Source organism: Boleophthalmus pectinirostris, unplaced genomic scaffold, assembly GCF_026225935.1.
Source record: "Boleophthalmus pectinirostris isolate CB_2022bp ecotype Guang Dong unplaced genomic scaffold, ASM2622593v1 HiC_scaffold_22, whole genome shotgun sequence".
Lineage (NCBI taxonomy): Eukaryota > Metazoa > Chordata > Actinopteri > Gobiiformes > Gobiidae > Boleophthalmus > Boleophthalmus pectinirostris.
In genome coordinates, this window is record NW_026571190.1 from 34,514,419 (window position 1) to 34,536,918 (window position 22,500).

Here is a 22,500-nt window from a genome sequence, read left to right on the forward strand (position 1 = left end):
GATATTGTCATATTTTAGTTTTGGGATTCGGACATCGTTAATTGTGTGGTTGTTGGATCCTAACAGCGGAAAATGGCTCGAGAAATTTGTTTACAAACTCCATAAATGCAAAATGGAATCAGATGTGTGTGACTGCAAACCTCCGTTCAAACTGTTTCCCTTCCCAACGGAATTGAAAAATAGTGAAAAGTGAAGGCGATGGGCAGGATTGATACACAGGAAGGACGAAAAAGGTAAACTCTGACTGCCTAAATCATCCCGAGTTTGCAGAGAACATTTTGTATGTGGAGCGCCAACAAAGCGGGATCTCATCTGGTAAGCGAGAAGTGCAGAAGACAAACAGACTGAGCTCGCACTTTCGTGTTCTTGTGGCTTTACAGCAACATTAAGTCTTGGTCGCGTTGCAGTGGAAGTTGTTTCTTAGCAAACAGCTGGTGCCTTTTGCTTTGACGTTGACTTTTTAAATTCGTAACCAAGGTTGAGTGAGGGATCGTGATTTTGCTTAAATATCGTACCGTGACAATATCGTATTGTGAGATTTGGATATCGTTACACCCCTAGCTGTGATTGGTCATCTCTACCACCACTCTACATACATTTCTTGTCCTCCACTTTCCTTTCTTTCAATATACTTTGAGTAATAATGTGTTTAATGCAGCTTTACGCATATTTGTTTACATTTTACAGGAATGAAACTTGAAACCACATGGCTAATTTGCATAAAATATAAGCACTGAAAAAACAGCTCGCTCCTTGTGCGCTGATGCAGTTCAGCTTCTGTTGGACTAAACAACATGACACAGTGGAATATGAGTGTTCCTTCTGTGACAGAGGGGTGTTCTGCTGATGGTGAGTCTGTTCTGTGCTTCTGTCGCGTTGGAGATGCTTCATGTTAAACTTTTCAGAGATATATGAATGGACATATATTCAAGCCTCTTAGCGTTTTGGCGGTGAATTACTTTGCGGCGCATAGACCTTCATCAGCGTATCAGCGTTTTCAGGTGTCCACACAGTGCTGGATCAGATCTGTACTCAGATCAGAAAACGATTTGAATACGTACTAGTGTGGACGGAGCCTAAAGGACACGACGCAGTGGAATATGAGTGTGCTGCTGATGGTGAGTCTGTTCTGTGCTTCTATCACGTTGGAGATGGTTCATGTTAAACTTTACACAAACGCCAGGTTTAAATCCTTGCCTCCTCACATTGTGGCGGTGAATTACTTCGTGGTGCATAGACTTCGACATAAATCCATAAATTGGGCTTCAGGAGCACTACAAAAAAAATGTGGCTTTGATGATCCCAAAATCGTTTTGTCTGAGATTGCGATTTTCAGTCCAAAACGACAGATTGTTCAGCCCTATTACAGAGTACTGAAGTGTGTATTCTGGATTCAACTAAACAAAATAATCACTAACTAACTTTATGATCCTTGCACCATCCTTGAGCTGTGCGAGGAACCAGGTCAGATCATAAAACCACTGACAGACAGGTGGAAAAAGGACCAAACCATGCGGAACAGTGACCCTTCACCCGTCCCCCCTGCTCCTGTCTGACCCATTTTCACAGTGCGAAGAGGAGGCAGAGGAGGAAGAGGAGGAGGAGGAGGAGGAAGAGGAGAAGAAGAGAGGCATGATTCAGCACAAGCAAACACACTCCAGCAACTCCATGGTGGTTAAATAAAGGGACCCTTGTTGAGAAACTGACTCTGGGGCCAAAGAATAAGAACAATTGTACTATAACCAATGATGGGAAGAATACTGAATAACTGCAGTAAAACGTATTTACTAAAGTATTCTGATACATGGTCCATTCAGAGTACTGTGTTCTGAATACCTAAAGTGCTTTTATATGGAACTGAATTTTAAATTATAGCATAAAAACTCAACATAAGAATAAAACAGCACCATAAAAACTGTTTTGTGTTTGTTTCTTCTTGCTTTACAAGTATTAATTTACCAACAATGGATATAACTATGCTTGGTTAAACATAAAACCTGTCAATTTATAAAGAAAAGTGTAAAAAAAATTTAATGCATTATCAGGTAAGAAGCAAGTACATAGTAATAAATAGTCTATGTAACTTTTTTTTTTTTTTATCAGGTATCAAGACACCTACTGCGGTCTTTGTTATATTTATTTTATTTAACATAATAAACGCGTTGGGATTGGAACTCTTCTTTTTTTTGAGGTTGTGTTAACTACAGATCAAAAGTTTCATGTAAAACAGACCTGAGTGTGTGGCTGGAGCTACAGGAGTTGATTAGTCCACACCAGTATCACACATCCAGGGGAAAGAGACCTGCCGTAACCGAGAGGTCACGTGACCCTCCCCGCGTGTGTTTCTTCTGTTATAATAATTAGCCTGATAGATTTCCAAAAAGCTTTGGTGGTGTAAGTGATATGAGTCCAGAGCACTCACCCGCGAGCCCCCCGCCTCCATCTCCGTGGCCCTTGCGCTTCTGGAGGATGAAATACGGATTGGCTCGTTCGGTGATCCACAAGGCGCCCGCCAGTAACACGTCCTCGGGACTGACCCACATCGTGCCGCGGTCTTCAGGGTCTCATTGAGAGGCACACGAGGCGAGATGGTCCAAACAGTAAGAGTAGGATTGCTATCACGGCCGAACACTGATGGAGGCCTGCCGACACTCTGAATATGGTCGGATGCCCTGGAGGAGCACAGACAGTTTGTGCTATATTTAACCGTGTCCGCAGAGCCAGGCCCGTGGCGGTCCACACCTCACTTCACTGTAAACTCTGCCTCACTGTTATTTAAGAGCACACAGTCCCACTGTCCCGGAGTCCCGAGCCCAGCTCCGCCTCTGTCTTTGTTTTCGTGCTCGCCCCGCGGCAGGTGCCGCTCACAAACGTCGCGCTGCTCCGCGTGGCGCCGCGCACGGACCTCAGTGCTACAACAGAGTGCGTCGGTGCAGCTGATCAGCTGTTTCACATCGCTCTGAAACACAAAGGCGATAGTTGTACAGTAAAAACAGAGACGCTGCGGTCCTCTCCTCCTTCTCCTCCTCCGCTGCCGCACGCACGCTCTGCGCACCGCGTCACGTAGCGCAGCGTCAGCTGGAGAGGTGGAGGCACGGGAAGAACTGGAGAAACACACACACAAATACACACAAACACACACAAATACACACAAACACACACAAATACACACAAACACACACAAATACACACAAACACACCCCCACGCACAAACACACCCCCACACACAAACACACGTGCACAAACACAGAAACACACACAGAATATATAATGGAACTTTGACATAAGTTTATGTAACCGTGTTCTTCTGAGGCCAAACACAGTCCCCTGATTATAATAGGCCGGGCTTCTTATATTGGCTGTACTGAGGTCATTTAGTGCAGTTATTTGACTATGACATAAACACCTTACAAGACTTGTACAAAGCAAGAGCTTTTAATTTAATGTGTGGTATAGACAGTAGAGTTTTGTTTTATATACTGTAGAGTTTTGTTACATACAGTTTTATAGTTTTATTACTTAGGCCTATATAGTTTTGTTTGTCTTGGCTGCTCCAAAACAGGATGTGGGAGAGTTGGGGACTGCATGAGTTCAGAATGACTCAGACAACAGAAACATGGCCTTATGGGACAGATATTTACAAACTTTCCCCTGGGGTGAAACCATGACCAAAAACCAAGCACACCTCCACATTTAACCTATTTGAATAAGAAATCTTTACAAATAACAAACCTCAGAAGTCCACATAATCTTGTGACAGCAGATAGGAAACACCAGACTGTGCTGGAGGTGGGTGGGGGATAGAACGACATTTTTATGGGTAAATAATGGCATTAAAGAACTGATTTAATATTGCACAACACTTAAAGACTTAAAGGTTCTATATTACACAAAATTGACTCTTGTGAACTTTCAGTCATGTTAGAATATTTGTAAATCCCCATTGTTTGATGAGTAAAACACTGAGTAACTATTATTAGTCTGTCTCTGTCTTGAAAGCTCAACACGCTCTGCTCCAACTTGTGATGTGTGGTTTTTTTTGTTGTTGTTTTTTTACGGTTTCGGGGACATGAAGCAGGTCCCAGCTCCTTGTTCCGTGTCCCAGCTCACATCCTCATTTTACTTTTCACTTCCCTCTTCCAATAAGACCATACATGTTTTTGTTTCCTTTGTTTTTGTTGTTGTTTCCCGACACTCATGACAAATTCAAAACTGAAATCTAAAACTTCTGGGGTTAGAATTTTTTTTTTTTTTACACCGAAATAAGATAATTTAGTGAGAACCAAAACTTATTTTACTCGAAGTGTTTAATGAGTAAGTTCTTATAGAGTCACTGATAAGTTTTAAAGGTTTTACAGTCGCTGCTCACAAACCCAGAAATACTGAGTAATACCAAAGTCCTTAGAGATAAAGAAAATATACTTATTTGTGGCCCAGTTCAGTTGGTCGAGTGTTTGTCCACCGATCCAAAGGTTGGCGGAGCGATTCCAGTTCCCACAGATGAATGCTGTCATTGTGTCGTTTTGCAAGACACTTAACTCACCTCGCTCCCAGCGTCAGCGTACACTGGTGTATGAATGTGTGTGAATGTGTGAGTGGTTCCTTGATGTAAAACGCTTTGAGCCTTAAAGGTGGAAAAGCGTTGCATAAAAATCTGACTATTTACCATTTATTATACATCAGTAAATGCAATTAAATATGACCTTTTTTAATATATATATTTTTGCATAACTATGACTTCTAACTTTAAAAAATTTTTTGTAAGAGTTAACTCCTCAAGTGAAGGAGTTCAAGTATCTCGGGGTTTTATTCACGAGTGAGGGGAGGATGGAGCGTGAGATTGACAGGTGGATCGGTGCAGCGTCTGCAGTGATGCGGTTGCTGTATCGGACTGTTGTGGTGAAAAGAGAGCTGAGCCGAAAGACAAAGCTCTCAATTTACCGGTCAACCTACATTCCTCCCCTCACCTACGGTCATGAGCTCTGGGTAGTGACCGAAAGGACGAGATCACAGATACAAGCTGCCGAAATGAGTTTCCTCCGCAGGGTGGCTGGGCGCTCCCTTAGAGATAGGGTGAGGAACTCAGTCACACGGGAGGAGCTCGGAGTAGAGCCGCTGCTCCTCCACGTCGAGAGGAGCCAGTTGAGGTGGCTCGGGCTTCTGTTCCGGATGCCTCCTGGGCGCCTCCCTCGGGAGGTGTTCCAGGCATGTCCCACCTGAAGGAGCCCCCAGGGAAGACGCAGGACACGCTGGAGGGACTGTGGCTGCGTTCAGACTGCAGCTTGAAGTGACCCAAATCCGATTGTTTGGCCCCTATGTGACCTGTATCTGATCTTTTAATGACTGAACGACACAGATCAGATTTTTTCAAATGCGACCCAGGCCACTTCGAAATGTGCTCCTGAAACCGATAAATTCATGACTGTTAATCGTGGTGGTAAGTGTGAGGATTTTTTTTTCTAGTTTTTAAGGTGTTTTATAGCTCAAAACACCTTAACCTTTCTCCACTTGTGATTACCAAGTTTATACACAGAAAAAAAAAAAAAATAAATTTAGGTAAGTAAAAATGACTTAAACTATGAACATTTTACTTTATTTCAATCGATTCAACATGACAAGTTAAACTATCTACCAATGGAATAAGTGTTTTATTTAATTCAAGAAACATTTGTTGTTGTTGTTTTTGTTATTTTAAATGTAGCAAGATGCATTTTCATATTTTAAGTACAAAAAGTCTTGTTCCACTGGCAGATAATTTTACTTGTCAAGTGAAATTGATTCAAATTATTCAAGTCATTTTAACTTGACTAGATTTAGTTTTTTGCAGTGTGTGGAAATAAACTGTGGAACAATCAAGGCAAAACAGTGAGATCTCCATGGAGACAAGCAGGTGGCAGACCCCACACCAGGAAAGTTACACAGTGCACCTTTAAGGAAAATATGAGCATAACTGCAAATTTCTCTGATCTGGCCAAGATTTTAAAACTAATATCAGGTTATTCATCTTGTTTTCAGATTTATTATCGACTTTCGAGTTCTGAGACTGATTATTTCTAGTCTAGAGGTTGTTTATTTTAAGATAATTTGTCAAGTAAAATGATCTGACTATACAGCAAGATAATTTCTACTACTACTCTACTACTTTTAAGTCATTTTCTGATTGATTTAAGGGTTTATATTTAAGCTTTTTGCAGTTTATATTCATGGGTTTCAGGCTATGGCGACTGTCCTCCGTCGTCATAGCGATTAAGCAATTATAAAATATTATATCTTATCTTGAGAATGGGGAAGGGTTCTCGAAAAATCCTTCAAATCAGAAAGGAGGTTTTGTCTGAAATCTAAGGACAGTAGCACAAGTGTCAGAAAGCAAAGTCAAGATGTAATTTTTAGTGGAGTAAAGCGTTAAATATTTTTTGTTAATCAGCAAAACATGAACCACATGACCTTTTGTCAAATCTGAAAAGGGGAAGTAGATTTATGTAACTCTGACTCTGAATCTTCACTGGACTTGTACTGTGTTATTACACGTGGTGTGTCTTTACATCCTCTGTGCCACGTTCACAGAAGCAAAACACAACTCCAGGTTTGTTTGCGATGAAGAAAACATTATAACCCAGATCAGAAAACAGAGTAATGTTCCACAGTGTGACATTAAACAGCTCTACTTTATGTTTATTTAATTACAGGTGGTTTTACAGCTCAAAAATACCTAGAAAAACATGTATTCTGACTGTGAGCAGGGTCGCCTCTCCGAAGATCTGACCTGTAACTTGGTCTGGTTTAGTCTCCTTGATGGTAGAAAGTTTTAAAGTCATACTGTTAACAGTGTTGGGAAGTTACTTTTAAAATGTATTCCTCTACAGATTACAGATTACACTCACCAAAATGTAGTTTGTAACATAATCCATTAAATTACTTAAAGTGAGTAATGTAATCTGAATACTTTGGATTACTTGATTTGCTGCCAAGACTAGGATATTGTAACATAAGATATTTTATCTGATAGAAGAAAATAAAAAGCCCAGACTTTACTGAACCAAATTAAAAATATTATTGATAGAAGACGAGGAGACACGGTCCATGCAGCATGATTTAGTCCTGTTAAATCCTGTTAAATCTGGTCTTAGTCCTGGTTTTAGACTTGGTTTTAGACCTGGTTTAGATCTAGTTGAGATCTAGTTTAGACCTGGTTTTAGTCCTGGTTTTAATCCTGTTTTAGACCTGGTTTTAGACCTGTTTTAGACCTGGTTTAGATCTAGTTTAGACCTGGTTTAGTCCTGGTTTAGACCTGGTTTTAGACCTGGTTTAGATCTAGTTTAGACCTGTTTTTAGTCCTGGTTTTAATCTTGTTTTAGTCCTGGTTTAGACCTGTTTTAGACCTGGTTTAGATCTAGTTTAGACCTGGTTTAGTCCTGGTTTAGACCTGGTTTAGACCTGGTTTTAGACCTGTTTTAGATCTAGTTTAGACCTGTTTAGTCCTGGTTTAGACCTGGTTTAGACCTGTTTTAGACCTTTAGATCTAGACCTGGTTTAGTCCTGGTTTAGTCCTGGTTTAGACCTGGTTTTAGACCTGTTTTAGACCCGGTTTAGATCTAGTTTAGACCTGGTTTAGTCCTGGTTTAGACCTGGTTTTATTCCTGGTTTTATTCATGTTTTAGTCCTCTTTTAGTCCTGGTTTAGATCTGGTTAAGATCTCGTTTAGATCTGGTTTAGTTTCCAGCAATGAGTGGAATTACTAAAAAAAAAAAAAAAAAAAATAGCCCAAAATGTGAAAACAGGAAAATACCGCCGTGTAATCCATTTATTTCAACAAAGTAACTGTAATCTAATTACCACTCACTGAAACAGTAACTGTAACTGAATACAGTTACTCATAATTTGTACTCTGATTACATAACGCCGGTACATGTAATCTGTTACTCCCCAACACTGACTGTGAGACTTTCCAGATAAAACAATAACGTCTCCATGGAGAAAAGCGTTTGATCCTGAGCCTCCACACTGTAAAAAAAAAACAAAATCTAGCCCAGTTAAAATGACTTGAATTAAGAAAGTTTTATCATAATTTTTAATCAATTTCACTTGACAAGTAAAATTATCTTTCATGGAATGAGACTTTTTGTACTTAAGATTATGAAAATACATCTTACTACACTTAAAGTAAGAAAAACAACAACTTTTTACACTTACAATAAGAAACAAAATCTATTCCACTGGTAGATAATTTTACTTGTCAAGTTGAATCTTCTCAAATTAAGTAAAATGTTCTTAATTTAAATCATTGTAATTTAGCTATACATTGTTTTTGTTTGTTACACCTTTAACAATTCACGCCATTCCCTATGTTAAAGTTTGATTATTAGTAGAAAGTATTTGATTTTGATATTTTGATTTTATGCTTCTCTTACCGTTTTTTTTTTTTTTTTTTGCAATGACGCCCTCTGCTGGACACTGTTACAAACTACAGCGCTGCAAACTAATTTTATTTTTACTCCATTGTGAAAAGTGATTGAAGAAGTACAGTTTTGTTACATTTTTGTAGAAACAGAAGTAAAAAAAAAAAAAAAAAAAAAAAAAAAACTCAAGTAGAATATCAAGTATCAAGTAAATGTTCTTAAGTCATTTTAATTATATATATATATATATATATATATATATATATATATATATATATATATATATATATATATATATATATATATATATATATATATATTTTTATTTTTTTTTTTTCAGTGTACCATAAAAGTTACACAATGCACTTTTAACAATTCACGCCATTCCCTGTCTTAAAGTTTGATTATTAGAAGAAAGTATTTGGCATTTTTATTTATGCTTCTCCTACCGCTCTTTTTTTGCAATTACGCCCTCTGCTGGACACCGTTACACACTACAGCTCTGCGCACCAGTTTTTTTTTGTAGATAGAGGAGCAAAAAATACTCAAGTAAAAGTACCACATAAAAATCCTGACTGTGAGCGGGGTCGCCTCTCCACAGATCTGGCCTGTAACTTGGTCTGGTGTGGTCTCCATGACGATAGAAAGGTTTAAAATCATACTGTGAAACATTACAAACAAAGCAATAATGTCTCATAGAGAATTTAACTCTTGGTGCCACCGTCGACTTGTTGTTGACAAGTTGACAAGATGCCGCTCTGAATAAAATAATCGATTTTGCAAAATAGGGTGTCGAATTTCATACAAGCTAAACCAGGACTGAACCAGGTCTAAACAAGGTCTAAACCAGGTCTAAACCAGGTCTAAACCAGGTCTGAACCAGGATGAAAACAGGACTAAACTAGGATTAATCCAGGTGTAAACCAGGTCTGAACCAGGACTGAACCAGATCTAAACCAGGCCTAAACCAGGACTGAACCAGGTCTAAACCAGGTCTAAACCAGAACTGAACCAGGTCTAAATCAAGACTGAACCAGGTCTAAACCATTTCTAAACCAGGACCGAATCAGGTCTAAAACAAAACTGAACCAGGTCTAAACCAGGTCTAAACCAGGTCCAAACCAGGTCTGAACCAGGATGAAAACAGGACTAAACTAGGATTAATCCAGGTGTAAACCAGGTCTGAACAGGACTGAACCAGATCTAAACCAGGCCTAAACCAGGACAAAACCAGGACTAAACCAGGTCTAAACCAGGAAACCAGGTCTAAACCAGGACTGAACCAGGTCTAAACCAGGACTAAACCAGGTCTGAACCAGGTCTGAACCAGGTCTAAACCAGAACTGAACCAGGTCTAAATCAAGACTGAACCAGGTCTAAACCAGGACTAAACCAGGACTGAACTAGGTCTAAACCAGGACCGAAAAAGGTCTAAACCAGGTCTAAGCCAGGACTAAACCAGATCTAAACCAGGTTCGAACCAGGTCTGAATCCGTGTGTAATTACTACCCACCCGTAATATGCGGTTAAAAAAAAAAAAAAAAAGCATCCCTACAGAGGAGCGCTTCATGTATCACCACTCAATGACATCACAAGGTGGAACTGTGTGTTTTCTGTTTAAGAGAAGAACTTAAACATGTGTGAATGAAACAAAACACAACAATACGTCTTGAATCGTGAATTTCTAAATGTTGCGTCTCGACCGAACTCGAGATATCGCTGAAAATAAAGTAAAAATGGAATCAAAACACATTTATCAAACTTGGAAAAAACATTTTATGAGTAACAAACACGTGCAAACACAGCTCATACACTTATGCGATACAAAAGAGCAAAGCTGTCGACGCCACTGAGGCACCTCCCCCCGTTCCATGTATGTACAACTATATTCAGAGCCCACCCATCTCCTCCTCCGATCACACAGGAATAAAGTGCAAGACAAAGGGTTTAAAGGTCTTATATTACGCAAAACTGACTCTTGGGAGCTTTAAGTCGTCATATAAAGCTTTTACTTCATCAAAAACAGAGCTGAAGTTGTGTTTTGTTTCATTCGCATGTTTGAGTAAAACTTTATGATTCATCTTTCTTCATCTCCAAAGCTCAAAAATGCTCTGTTCTACCTTGTGATGTCACGAAGCCGTAGTATTCAGGTTAAATGTGCACTACTAGTACACAACGTTTTGGTTAGTGCTCCATCACCTGCTTGTTTCTATGGATATGTCATTGCTCCACCTGGAATGTTCCACAGTATGACATTAAACGAGGGGTGGGCAAACTATGGCCATATGCGGCCCTTTAATCTTTTCAATCCGGCCCACCAAACTTGAGTAATAATAATTTTCAGTGTTTTAAACGTCATTTCAATAAATAGTAAATACCATGAGACTTGAAAGACAGATATTTTGTTGTAATTCTTTGTAATGATTTTCAGTTATGGGGTATTTTTTCTCTTAGGAGGTGGATTACAAAAAAACCTCCATCCATCTGCTCCTGGTTTGGCCCTTCCGTCAAATTTTAGAACCCTTTGTGGCCCACGTGTCAAAAAGTTTGCCCACCCCTACATTAAATTTTACTTTGATCTATACTTCTCCAGCGTCACCTAAACTACCGCTCTTCTCCTGCAATGACGCCCTCTGCTGGACACTATTACACCCTACAGCTCTGCAAACTAATTTTATAGACACTCCACTGTGAATAGTGAAGGAAGAAGCCACCTCGTGCCTCCGCTCAATTTCATTTCTCTCCAGCGACTAGGTCGTGAATCGGAATACCGTATTTTCCGGGCTGTTAGACGCTCTGGATTATAAGACGCACTGTCATTAAATGGTCTATTTTCAAACTTTTTTCACAAATAAACCACACCGGACTTGAACAAAACACAACAGTTAGATGGGTCAGTGGGACTTTGTTTGGCGCGTTCACGGTGACTCTGGGCTTTGTTCAGTTGTGGCGTGTAGGGGGGGTGCTGTCTGGATTGTCGGCGTGTTCGCAGTGACTCAGTTGTTCAGTTGTGTCTAGAAGTGGCACATTGAACTCAGTTTTTCGGTTCGTTCCTTCGTTCCGTTCCTCGTCCGCATGGAGTGATGAGTGTGTCTGTGGGTGTTTTTCGCTGTACGGCCGCTGTCTGCTCCGTGTGTGTTTGCGTGCTGCAGGTGGTGCGGCTTTGTAGTTTACTGAAGTCGTGCTGGGACACCCGAGTGGATTCGTGTATGGGGCGCTCTGGATTGCGGGGCGCACAGCCACTGTTTGATGCGGTTAGAGGCTTAAGAGCGCGTCTAATAACCCGGAAAATACGGTATACTAGACGGTTCGCAAAAACCCTGGAAGTGCGAGTTCGGGCACCAACCAATCAGCGAAGAGTCAGACATTCTGTGTTGGCAACGATTCCCGAGATCGAGGATTTAAAGCCGGAACAAAGAGAATGTTTGGTGAATTTTATCAAGGGGAAAGATGTTATTGCCCTTCTTCCTACAGGATTTGGGAAAAGCTTAATATACCAGTTTGCCCCGTTAGCGGCACATTACATACATCATGACCAAATAGTGGCGATTGGTTAAATAAAAAAACTACCCGTCTACTGTCGAGCGAACGAATTCTAACACTGTGAGTTCAGACGGTTTCTACAAAGTGAAACCGGTTGATGAATCAGGCTAGAAGAAGTACACAGTTTTGTTAAATTTTTGTATATATCGGAGCAAAAAATACTTATGTAAAAGTATCACATGAGAACCCACTTAAATACTTAAAGGTGCACTCTGTAACTTTTCAATTGGGGGTCCGTCACCTGCTTGTTTCTATGGAGATGTCATTGCTCTGCCTGGAATCTCCCACAATATGACATTAAACAGCTTTACTTTACATTTATTCAATTACAGGTGGTTTTATAGCTCAAAAAAACAGATATTCTGAGTGAACGTGGTCGCCTCTCCGCAGATCTGACCTGCAACTTGGACTAGTTTGGTCTAGAAAGGTTTAATGCCACACTGTGAAACATTCCAAAGCAAAAACATGCCCACGAGGAAAAGTAGAGAGCAGAGATTGGCGATTACAGAGCTGAAATTACCCTAATGATTCTAGTGAAGGTGTTTGGGAGCAGTTCCTGTATCACCACGTGACATCACAAGGTGGAAAAGAGTTTTTTGTGTGTTAAACATGCGTGAATGAAACAAAACACAACTCCAGGTTTGTTTTTGAAGAGGAAACATCATAACACAGATCAGAAAACGGCGTAATACAGACTTTTTAAACTATAAAGAAATGTCATTCTTTACAAAATCCTTGGACAGTAACACGGACAAATTTTACACCGGGAGATTGTGCAAACACTACAAGAATATCTCTCTATGAATTTGGTATTTGCAGCAGAATTACAATATTGTGCAAAATGGCGGCTACATTCATCGAAAAGGGTTAAGAAGGTTTTTCATCGGAACAGTCAAGGAAAACATACAACAAACGCTAATTACAATACTCTCGGTTTGAAACGAAAACGATGAAAGATGTGGATTTGGGACGGCGACTGCAGCATTGTGTGTGGTTCAGTTTTATGCTGTGAAGATCTTCCTTATTTGTAATCAACGGTGGATGAAGTACTCAGTTTTGTTACTTAAGTAAAAGTACAGATACAGGAGCAAAAAAAAAAAATTCTCAAGTAAAAGTCAAAACATCACATGAACAAATCTGCTTAAGTAAAAGGTATTTTGATACAGATTTTGAAACATTTCTGCGTAATTTTGTTCAACAGAAACAGTTTTTTCTGGCTGTTTTTATTTGTATATGTTTGTTTGAAAAAAATAAACCCTCAGCCTTTTCAACAGGTCTCAAATGATAATTAAAATACTTTTACTTTACAGTCCTGTTCAAAAATGTAGTGGAGCAGAAAGTGCAAATACCTGCTCTCAAATGTAATGAAGTAAAAGTAAAAAATATCCACTTTAAAACCTAATTAAGTGAAGTTTGGATACTACGGAAGCCGAGAGGGGTCACAACAAATGCAAATGCCGCAACAAATACAAATGCGACAACACAACAAAAAGCCACACCACAACAAAAAAAGCCACAATGGAAATGACCGTGGGACTCTATTTTAATGCAAACACTGCAACAAATACAAACGCCACAACACAAACGCCGCAACATATTAAAAAGCCACAACACATCAAAAAGCCGCAACAGAAGTGACCGCCGGACTCTATTTTCCGACGGACCGACCAAGCAGCAAGTGAAGAAGAAGAACTACAACATGTGAAAAGTACAGGAACGGAGAAGTTGGAAACGTAAGTAAAAGTAATTTATTGTTTTATCATTATTCGTTTCATGTTGTAGTTCTTCTTCTTCACTTGCTGCTTGATCGGTCCGTTGGAAAATAGAGTCCCGCCATCACTTCCGTTGTGGCTTTTTGATGTGTTGTGGCTTTTTAATGTGTTGTGGCTTTTTTGGTTTGTTGTGGCTTTTTTAAATGTGTTGGGGCATTTGCGTTTGTGTTGTGGCGTTTGTTGCGGCATTTCCATTAAAATAGAGTATCGCGGTCATTTCCGTTGTGGCTTTTTTTGGTGTGTTGTGGCTTTTTTTGGTTTGTTGTGGCTTTTTAATGTGTTGTGGCTTTTTAATGTGTTGCGGCATTTGCGTTTGTGTTGTGGCATTTGTATTTGTTGCGGCGTTTGCATTAAAATAGAGTCCCGCGGTCATTTCCGTTGTGGCTTTTTTTGGTGTCTTGTGGCTTTTTGTTGTGTTGTCGCATTTGTATTTGTTGCGGCGTTTGCGTTTGTTGTGACCCCTCTCGGCTTCCGTAGGATACCTATAATTTATACTTAAGTACAGTACTTTACTACTTTTACTTTGTTATGTTCCACCACTGTTTGTAATAGATAAACCTGCTGATTTGAGTTTGTGTTAGAAATTGTGAAGCAAAATTTCAGACAAATACAAACTGGTCAACAGAAAATAGACAACAAAAAAATCATAAAAGTTAAATCCAATAATGTTTTTAGTTTGGTTAAAAATGTAGTGGAGTAGAAAGTACAAATATCTGCTCTGAAATGTCTTGAAATAAAAATAAAAAATAAAAAAATGTACTTTTGTGTACTTTTACGTGGTACACTGGTTAAGAATATTGTTACTTTCACAAGTCAGAGGTTTCATGCATTCAAGAATTCAAAATTTCACATCAATATTTCTGGATGGTCAACAATTTTTAAATGACATAAACAGAAAATGCTCAAAAATAAAACCTGATATTTTTACTATTAAAGGTCCCATATTACACAAAATTGACTCATGTCAGTAGGGCTGGTATCATTCAGAAGCTGCTGATACGATACATACCTCGATACAGTGAGCTTTCGATTCGATTCGATACAATATATTTCAAATCAATTCGGTGTGGTTCAATAAAAAATAAAGGCTAAATCATGGCCATGATACCAATAGTCTTTATTAAACCACTTCTTGTGCAAAGTTTATATGAAACACAAACATTTTAATCATCAAAACAATGAAAATGTCAAATGTGTCGCATAAACTTCCTATGAACAAGCGACAAAACTGTAGCTAGTCTGTTGCCACCTAGTGCCTTCACTCAATTTTATTTCTCTCTAGCAACTAGGTCAGGAATGGGAACACACTAGACGGTTTGTAAAAACCCTGGAAGTTGTAGACCACACACCGACCAATCAGTGAAAAGCTGTAAAGCCATGACGTCAAACTCAAGCGCCTGTCTGGGTCCCTTTTGTGGTACAGCACAACAGTAAACAAACCAAACTCTTCTTCTGCAATGACGCCCTCTGCTGGCCACTATGACACACTACAGCCCTGCAAACCAATTTTACAGATACTCCATTGTGAATAGTGATGGAAGAAGTATAGCCAGGCTGGTGTCACCTAGTGTATCCGCTCAATTTCATTCTCTCCAGCGACTAGATCAGGAATCAGAATACACTAGAAGGTTCGCAAAAAACCTGGAAGTGCGAGTTCGGGCACCATCCAATCATTGAAGAGCCATATATTCAGTGTTGGCGATGATTCCCGAGATCGAGGATTTAAAGCCGGAACAAAGAGAATGTTTGGTGAATTTTATCAACGGGAAAGACGTTATTGCCCTTCTTCCTACGGGATTTAGTGCATTACATACGTGAAGACCAAATAGCAGCGATTGGTTAGATAAAAAAAGTACCAACCTACTGTCGAGCGAACGATTCCTAACGCTGCGAGCTCAGACTGATGAATCAGGCTAACAAAACTGTAGCATTTTAACAAAATAATTTAGTAAAAATTCTCTTAGCGATGTATCGATACAGCAGCCCACGGTATCAATACTGTATCATCACATTAAACAATACGATATATCGATATTTCAATATTTTTGCACACCCCTACTTATAAGCTTTTAGCCATGTTATAGTGTTTCCTCATCAAAACATACCTGGAATTGTGTGTTGTTTCATTTACAAGCGTTTGAGTAACTCTTTATTATTAGTCTGTCTACATCTCCAAACCTCAAAATGCTCTGTTCCACCTTGTGATGTCATGAAGCAGTAATTTTAATGTTAACAGCTCCTTTTTACCTTTAGTTCAGTAGAGATCGGCAAATCCAGGGCTGAAATTATCCAAATTATTCTAGTGAAGTTGTGTGGAGTTTAAAGACACACTGGAGCACTTCCTGTATCGCCAAATGAAACAAAACACAACTCCAGGTCTGTTTGTGACGAGGAAACAACATTAAAACACAGATCAGAAAACAGTGTAATATGGGCCCTTTAATTGTGATTCCTGGTTTAACTCAATACTGCTGTCTGCTTAGAACTGCGCAGGTAAATAATGTCACACTTTCTCCATTTTGAGACTAATAAAGAAAAAAAAACAAAACATATATTGTGTACAGACTGAAGAAATGTTGTAATTCTGTACTGTTTTTTTTTTTTTTTTTTTAAATCACCGAAATATTCCCAACCAGGTCAGTTTCATCTCAGGACAACCTTTCGGATTATTGTAAACCTGTAACAATACAAAGTTTTCAAAATTCTGTGCTTGTCTTATGTTGTTTGTGTTAATTATGTAATGAATATATGTGAGATTTCCTTTTGTTTAAACCCACGGGTGCAGTATGTACCAGAGCAGCTCTAAGTGCCCTGGTGATCTCATGGAAACAGTGAATGGCACCGGCACCTCTGGCTCTGAGCTGTTGGAATGAGACACACACCAGACCCTCCAGACCACACACAACGGAACACAAAAAAACACAAAGAAACACAAAGAAACACAAAGAAACACAGGGCTCGTATACAAAGGGAAAAGAATATTATAAAGAAAGTACTAAATGGTTTTGTACACATTTTTAGACTTTAACTTTCGAAATTTGGTTATGGCCAATGAAGAAATTCCTAAAATAAAAATGAAATGTGTTAAACTTGTAAACAACATTTGGAAAATATATTGTGTTTTCTCGTTTTATGCACTGTTTTGGCATTAAAAACCATTTCGTTGCATATATTTTTTGCTACCGACGAGATAAAAATAAGGGGCTAGAGAGCAGAGGTGGGGACTTGGACTCGAGTCAGACTTGAGTCACTATTTTTAGGACTTGAGACTTGACTTGATAAAATGGACTAAGACTTCGGACTCGACTTGGATTTGAAGGTCAGTGACTTGAGAAGCACTTTTAAATCTGAATTCTTTCTGTTCTGACCATAATGATTCACACTAAGATCTTGTCAGGACATTTAAAAAGGAAAAAATAACAACAACTTTTATATAAATACTCACGATTTTTTACACTATGATTTTTTTTAAGTACAATTTAGCTTAAAACTAATATAAATTGCGAAAAACCCAAGCTAAATTTGGTTTAAAGACTTGAAATGACTTGAAGCTCAAAGCAGATGACTTGGGACTTGACTCGGACTTGGGGCCTGTGACTTGAGAAGCACTTTTAAATCTGAATTATTTCTGTTCTGACCATAATGATTCACACTAACATCTTGTCAAAACATTTAAAAAGGAAAAAAATAACTAAATTAATTTCTACAACTTTTTTATAAATACTCATGATTTTTTTCTTTATGATTTTTTAAGTACAATTTAGCTTAAAACTTATATAAATTGCTAAAAACCTAAGCTAAATTTGGTATAAAGACTTGAAATGACTTGAAGCTCAAAGCACTTGGACTTGACTTGGACTTACGGGCCAGTGACTCGAGACTCGACTTGGACTTGGCTGCATTTGACTTGGGACTTGACTCGGACTTGAGGTCAAAGACTTGAAGCTTGCAAAACAAACAAAGACTCGGTCCCACCTCTGCTATAGAGAGACCGTCGCCATGGTAACCTATAGTAAATAATGGAGAATTTTACTCGACAAACTAAGTGATACTTTGCAGTGGCATCGTGCTGGGGGTGTTCTACGTGTACCTCTATGGAAAAATTAGAAAACACTGACAAATTTTTTAGATCGAGGGTCATCAAACTAAGGCCCGTGGGCCAACTCCGGCCCTCCACGCCCCTTTGACCGGCCCCCCACCACTTGAACTGGCCCTATGAAGCAATCCTCAAAACTTGTCATGGCGTTTTTTATTACTTTTTGACAAATAATAACACATCTGCATCTTGTATTTTGTAGATTTTTTCCAATTAAAACATTATATTTAAATGAAGTATTTATATTTAGATAATTATATGACATATTTACATTAGAATTTTCGTCACCTGACAAGCTTGAGACCAGTGACAGTCGACGCACGCGCAGACTTCTGTAGTGCAGTTAAAGTCAGCAGATGTTTGAAATATTGTGACAGCTCTTGATAGTATCTTTCTCACCATAATTGTGCTAAAATCGAGCTCAGATTAAAGTCTAATAGATCTTCAGACAGAGCAGCGCAGTGAAAATATCATATCGAAGGATTTGGATATCATTACATCCAAAGTATCGAAAGGTAAATCTGGCCCTTGCCGCCAATTCTCATGTTGGAGAGTCTGAAAACCACCAATTTATTTCACGCTACAATATTTACTGCGGTATGTAAGAGAGGATAACAGAATTGTAGTTTTTAAAATACCTTGACATGACATTGGTGCGAATCATTACTGTCATTATCCCAAGAATTAAAGCAATAAAAACATATTTTTTCAACTTGTCTGCACTGAAATGAATCATGGTTGTGTAGTTTCACATATTTTTTGGCTGTTGCTACTATAAAACTTGCCAAACATGTGAAACTCAGGCCCAGGGGTCAAATTTGACCCACGATATAATTATATTTGGCCCTTGAGATGATATCAAATATATATTAGAGCTGGACCACTGGCTACAGATAGACTGTAGAGAGATTATTTATTTAAAATGTTGTTATTATTTTATATTTTGCTTGTTCTGGATTCAAGCAAAAAGTATTATTAAACATTTATTTGTTAAGAAAAGGTTTAACATTTCATATCTCGAAAGAAGAGGAAATATGCAGATGTTGTTGAAATTTGTCAATAAATATTTAGTCTGGCCCATGAATTTGTCCCAGTTTTTAATTTTGGCCTGTGTGAATTTGTGAGTTTGACGCCCCCGATTTAAGCAAAGGAACTTGTACTTCGACATATTGTGACAGCTCTTGATATTATTTTAAGACTTTCGACGATACAATATCACAATATTTCGGTTATTGTTACATCCGTGGTTCTACATGTACCTCTATGGTGTAATGTTCAGTAGTGACCTGTTGTAGTCCGAGCTACGTCCGCTCTTTCTCGTGATAATTGTGCTAAAATTGAGCTCAAATTAAAGTCTAACAGATCTTCAGACAGCAGTGCAGTGAAAATATGACATCGAGGGATTTGAGTATCGTTACATCCCAAGTATCGATAGGGAAATTTGAGAATCTGAAAACTACCAATTTATTTCTACGATATTTATTGCGATATTTTGGAGAGGCTAAAAGAATTGTAGTTAGGATAGTTTTCGCTTTTAAAATACCTTGACAAAACACTGATGTGAATCATTACTGTCATTATTCCAAGAATTAAAGCAATAAAAACATTTTTTCATGTTGTCTGCAATGAAATGAATGATGGGATATGTAGTTCCCCATGTTTTTTAGCTGTTACTACTACAGTATAATACTATGCATTTAAGCAACATTTAACTTGTAATTTGACATATTGTGACAGCTCTTGATATTATTTTGCGACTTTCGACGATACGATATCACGATATTTCGATTATTGTTACATCCATGGTTCTACATGTATCTCTATGGTGGAATGTTCAGTAGTGACCTGTTGTAGTCTGAGCTACGTCCGCTCTTTCTTGTCATAATTGTGCTAAAATTGAGCTCAAATTAAAGTCTAACAGATCTTCAGACAGCAGTGCAGTGAAAATATGACATCAAGGGATTTGAATATCGTTACATCCCAAGTATCGAAAGGGAAATTTCCGATTCTTAAATTCTCACATTTGAGAATCTGAAAACTACCAATTTATTTCTACGATATTCATTGCAATATTTCGGAGAGGCTAAAAGAATTGTAAATAGGATAGTTTTTGCTTTTAAAATACTTGACAAGACACTGAATTAGACAAGAATAAAAGCAATAAAAAAACATATTTTTTCATGTTGTCTGCAATGAAATGAATCATGGGATATGTAGTTCCCCATGTTTTTTAGCTGTTACTACTATAATACTAAGCATTTAACCAAAGAAACTTGTAATTCGACATATTGTGACAGCTCTTGATATTATTTTAAGACTTTCGACGATACAATATCACAATATTTCGGTTATTGTTACATCCGTGGTTCTACATGTACCTCTATGGTGGAATGTTCAGTAGTGACCTGTTGTAGTCCGAGCTACGTCCGCTCTTTCTCGTAATAATTGTGCTAAAATTGAGCTCAAAATAAAGTCTAACACATCTTCAGACAGAGCAGTGCCTACAGTTAGTCTCACACCCCCAGAAAATGTTTTTTTTTTATGTAGAACAACAACACCACCAACAACTACAGAACCCCCCTTCTCTCTAGCCCTTATTATTTATCCCTGGTTGCAACTTCTGGATCTGGGTCAATTTACGAAATCGAAATTTGGGTTAAATCTTTCTCTTACATAATTTCCTCGACACCAGTTTCGATCTCATGCCGTTGTAAAGTCAACAAACTAAACTCCCATTTGAGTAATACAGACGCATGCTCAAACATGACACTGGCATGGCAACAAGAAGGTACATCGTCACTCCGGTTAAGTTTGTCTATTAATCATGGAGGGTTTGTGTAAATAGAATACGGAGTACATTTGTTTTGCATGCTCTACTGGACAGCCACAACTTCCACTTATGACCAAGAGGTGGCAGTGATGCGTCATAGCTAGTGCCAAATAACTACCAGACAAGAGGGCTGCTTAAATTCTGCTCCAACCTGAACATTGTAAACATATTTCTTTCTAAAAAATATTCCACGCCCTCAAAAATTCCCTTAAAGCATTGTGTCCCCCTTTGAAAAGCCGTCTGAAGTGAAGTTTTTGTGCTGTAAAGTCTAGGCAGTCCGTACACTGTTTAATTAAGTCGTAACGCGCTTCTCTCTTCTCGATAATATTTAGACTGGCTGGCCTTTAAGAACAGTGCGTTGCTCAAGGGAACAAACAAGAGCAGTCTTAGCAACAGTGTCCACGCATCTGGTTTGTGTAGCGCCGCAGAAGGACGACGACCGGAGAAGGGTTGGCGGGGGGGGGGGGGGGCTGTTACTAAAAGAGCAGCTTCGGTAGGGCAGTGGGCGACATCACTTCGAATCTGATTGTCAACAATGAGGGGACGGGGCAAAAAGTCAAACTCGGAAGAGAGCGTAAAATGTCTTCTTGTGATGTGAAATGCCAAAACGAAAATGCTTAAAAATGCTTCGAGAAAACCGCTGGTGGCAGTTCGCGCGCAAACACGAGGTTGTATTCATGCTGTGATGTTGTCTCCGCCGCGTTTTCGTTGTTATGGAAATGATCTGAACTTTCCGGTTTAAGTTTCAGCTGGTGGAAAGGCGAGGAGCTCCGAAAACATTCTCCAAAACGTTGAGAGCGATGGAGGATGGGTAACCGAATTGTTGCGACATGTCCACAAATGACAGACCTGCATGTTTTGAGTTAGTAACAGGGATTCTTGTGCTCCTTTTTTTTCAGTCTTCCTTCGTAAAGTCCACAGGAGCACCGTTGCGTTTGGTTGGCTCAGGTTTTGACCCCTTCGCACTCCTGCTCGGTCAGGTCCACGTCAGACATGTCAACTCCCACCATCAGAGACGAGTCGGACCCGCTGCTCAGGGCTGGCTGGTGCTCACCTGAGAGACAGAAAGACACAAAAAGACGCCGTTTTAATACTTTGACATCAACTCGACGGAACTTTATCTCTTTAGAGCACTTTAAAAACAACACGGTCGACCAAAGTGCTATACACAAATTAGATCAGTGGCAAATAAAATGACAGATAAATACTGCCCGTTAAAAGCAAAAGACCTGAACCCGAGTGTGAAGCTGAGAAAAAGGACTTCAAAATGTCTGTTTTGTCCAGACGAAAGTATAAAATTTGACAACCAGCTGCTATAATGAAAAAATATTGAGCTCAAAATTGACTCTTATTTGTCAGTTCCTGTTCTCTACTTTTGTATCATGACGCAAAAATAAATAGTCGTGCAAAGGCAAAAGGTAGAAACTCTAACATTATCATTATTTGCTTGATTTTCACCAGACTTCCATCCATTATAAAAACACCTCACCAAGGTCGAGTCATCATGGAGTTTGAAATGATATAGAAGATCCAAACTTTGTAAGTTGTCCATTAAGACATGCCGGAAATTAATAAAGGCATGTTATTTTAACCAGTGAGTACCTTGGGTTTTTTGCATTTTTTACTGACTTCCCTTCCCAAAGAGAACCACTGAGTTGGATCTACTGCGTATTATCGTCTGGAGGTCCAGGAAGCGCTTATTTTGAAACCTTTTTGATATAGAAGATCTTTGGGTTATCTGTTTTGTGCTGATCAGGATCATGCGGCGACATTTACACAGTTAAACAGTTTGACAGACGAGTGACTTTGCAGTAAAGTGTGTACAGTATGAATAAATATACAAAATATTTTTACATTAAAGAT

At 38.9% G+C, this 22,500-nt stretch overlaps 2 protein-coding genes across 2 annotated transcripts in view; both read right to left on the reverse strand.

Annotated features, from left to right (window-relative positions):
- Positions 1-3,214, reverse strand: part of tbc1d9 (TBC1 domain family, member 9 (with GRAM domain)) — a 69,952-nt gene extending 66,738 nt beyond the window's left edge. Inside the window, 1 exon segment of the mRNA XM_055158575.1 lies at positions 2,423-3,214. Coding sequence (XP_055014550.1) covers positions 2,423-2,543 — 121 coding nt within the window. The 5' untranslated portion in view covers positions 2,544-3,214.
- A 10,659-nt stretch (positions 3,215-13,873) lies between these two features.
- Positions 13,874-22,500, reverse strand: part of rnf150a (ring finger protein 150a) — a 58,668-nt gene continuing 50,041 nt past the window's right edge. The window contains exon 7 of the mRNA XM_020917786.2: positions 13,874-21,691. Within this exon, the coding sequence (XP_020773445.1) occupies positions 21,582-21,691 (110 nt within the window). The 3' untranslated portion in view covers positions 13,874-21,581. The remainder of the gene's footprint in view (positions 21,692-22,500) is intronic.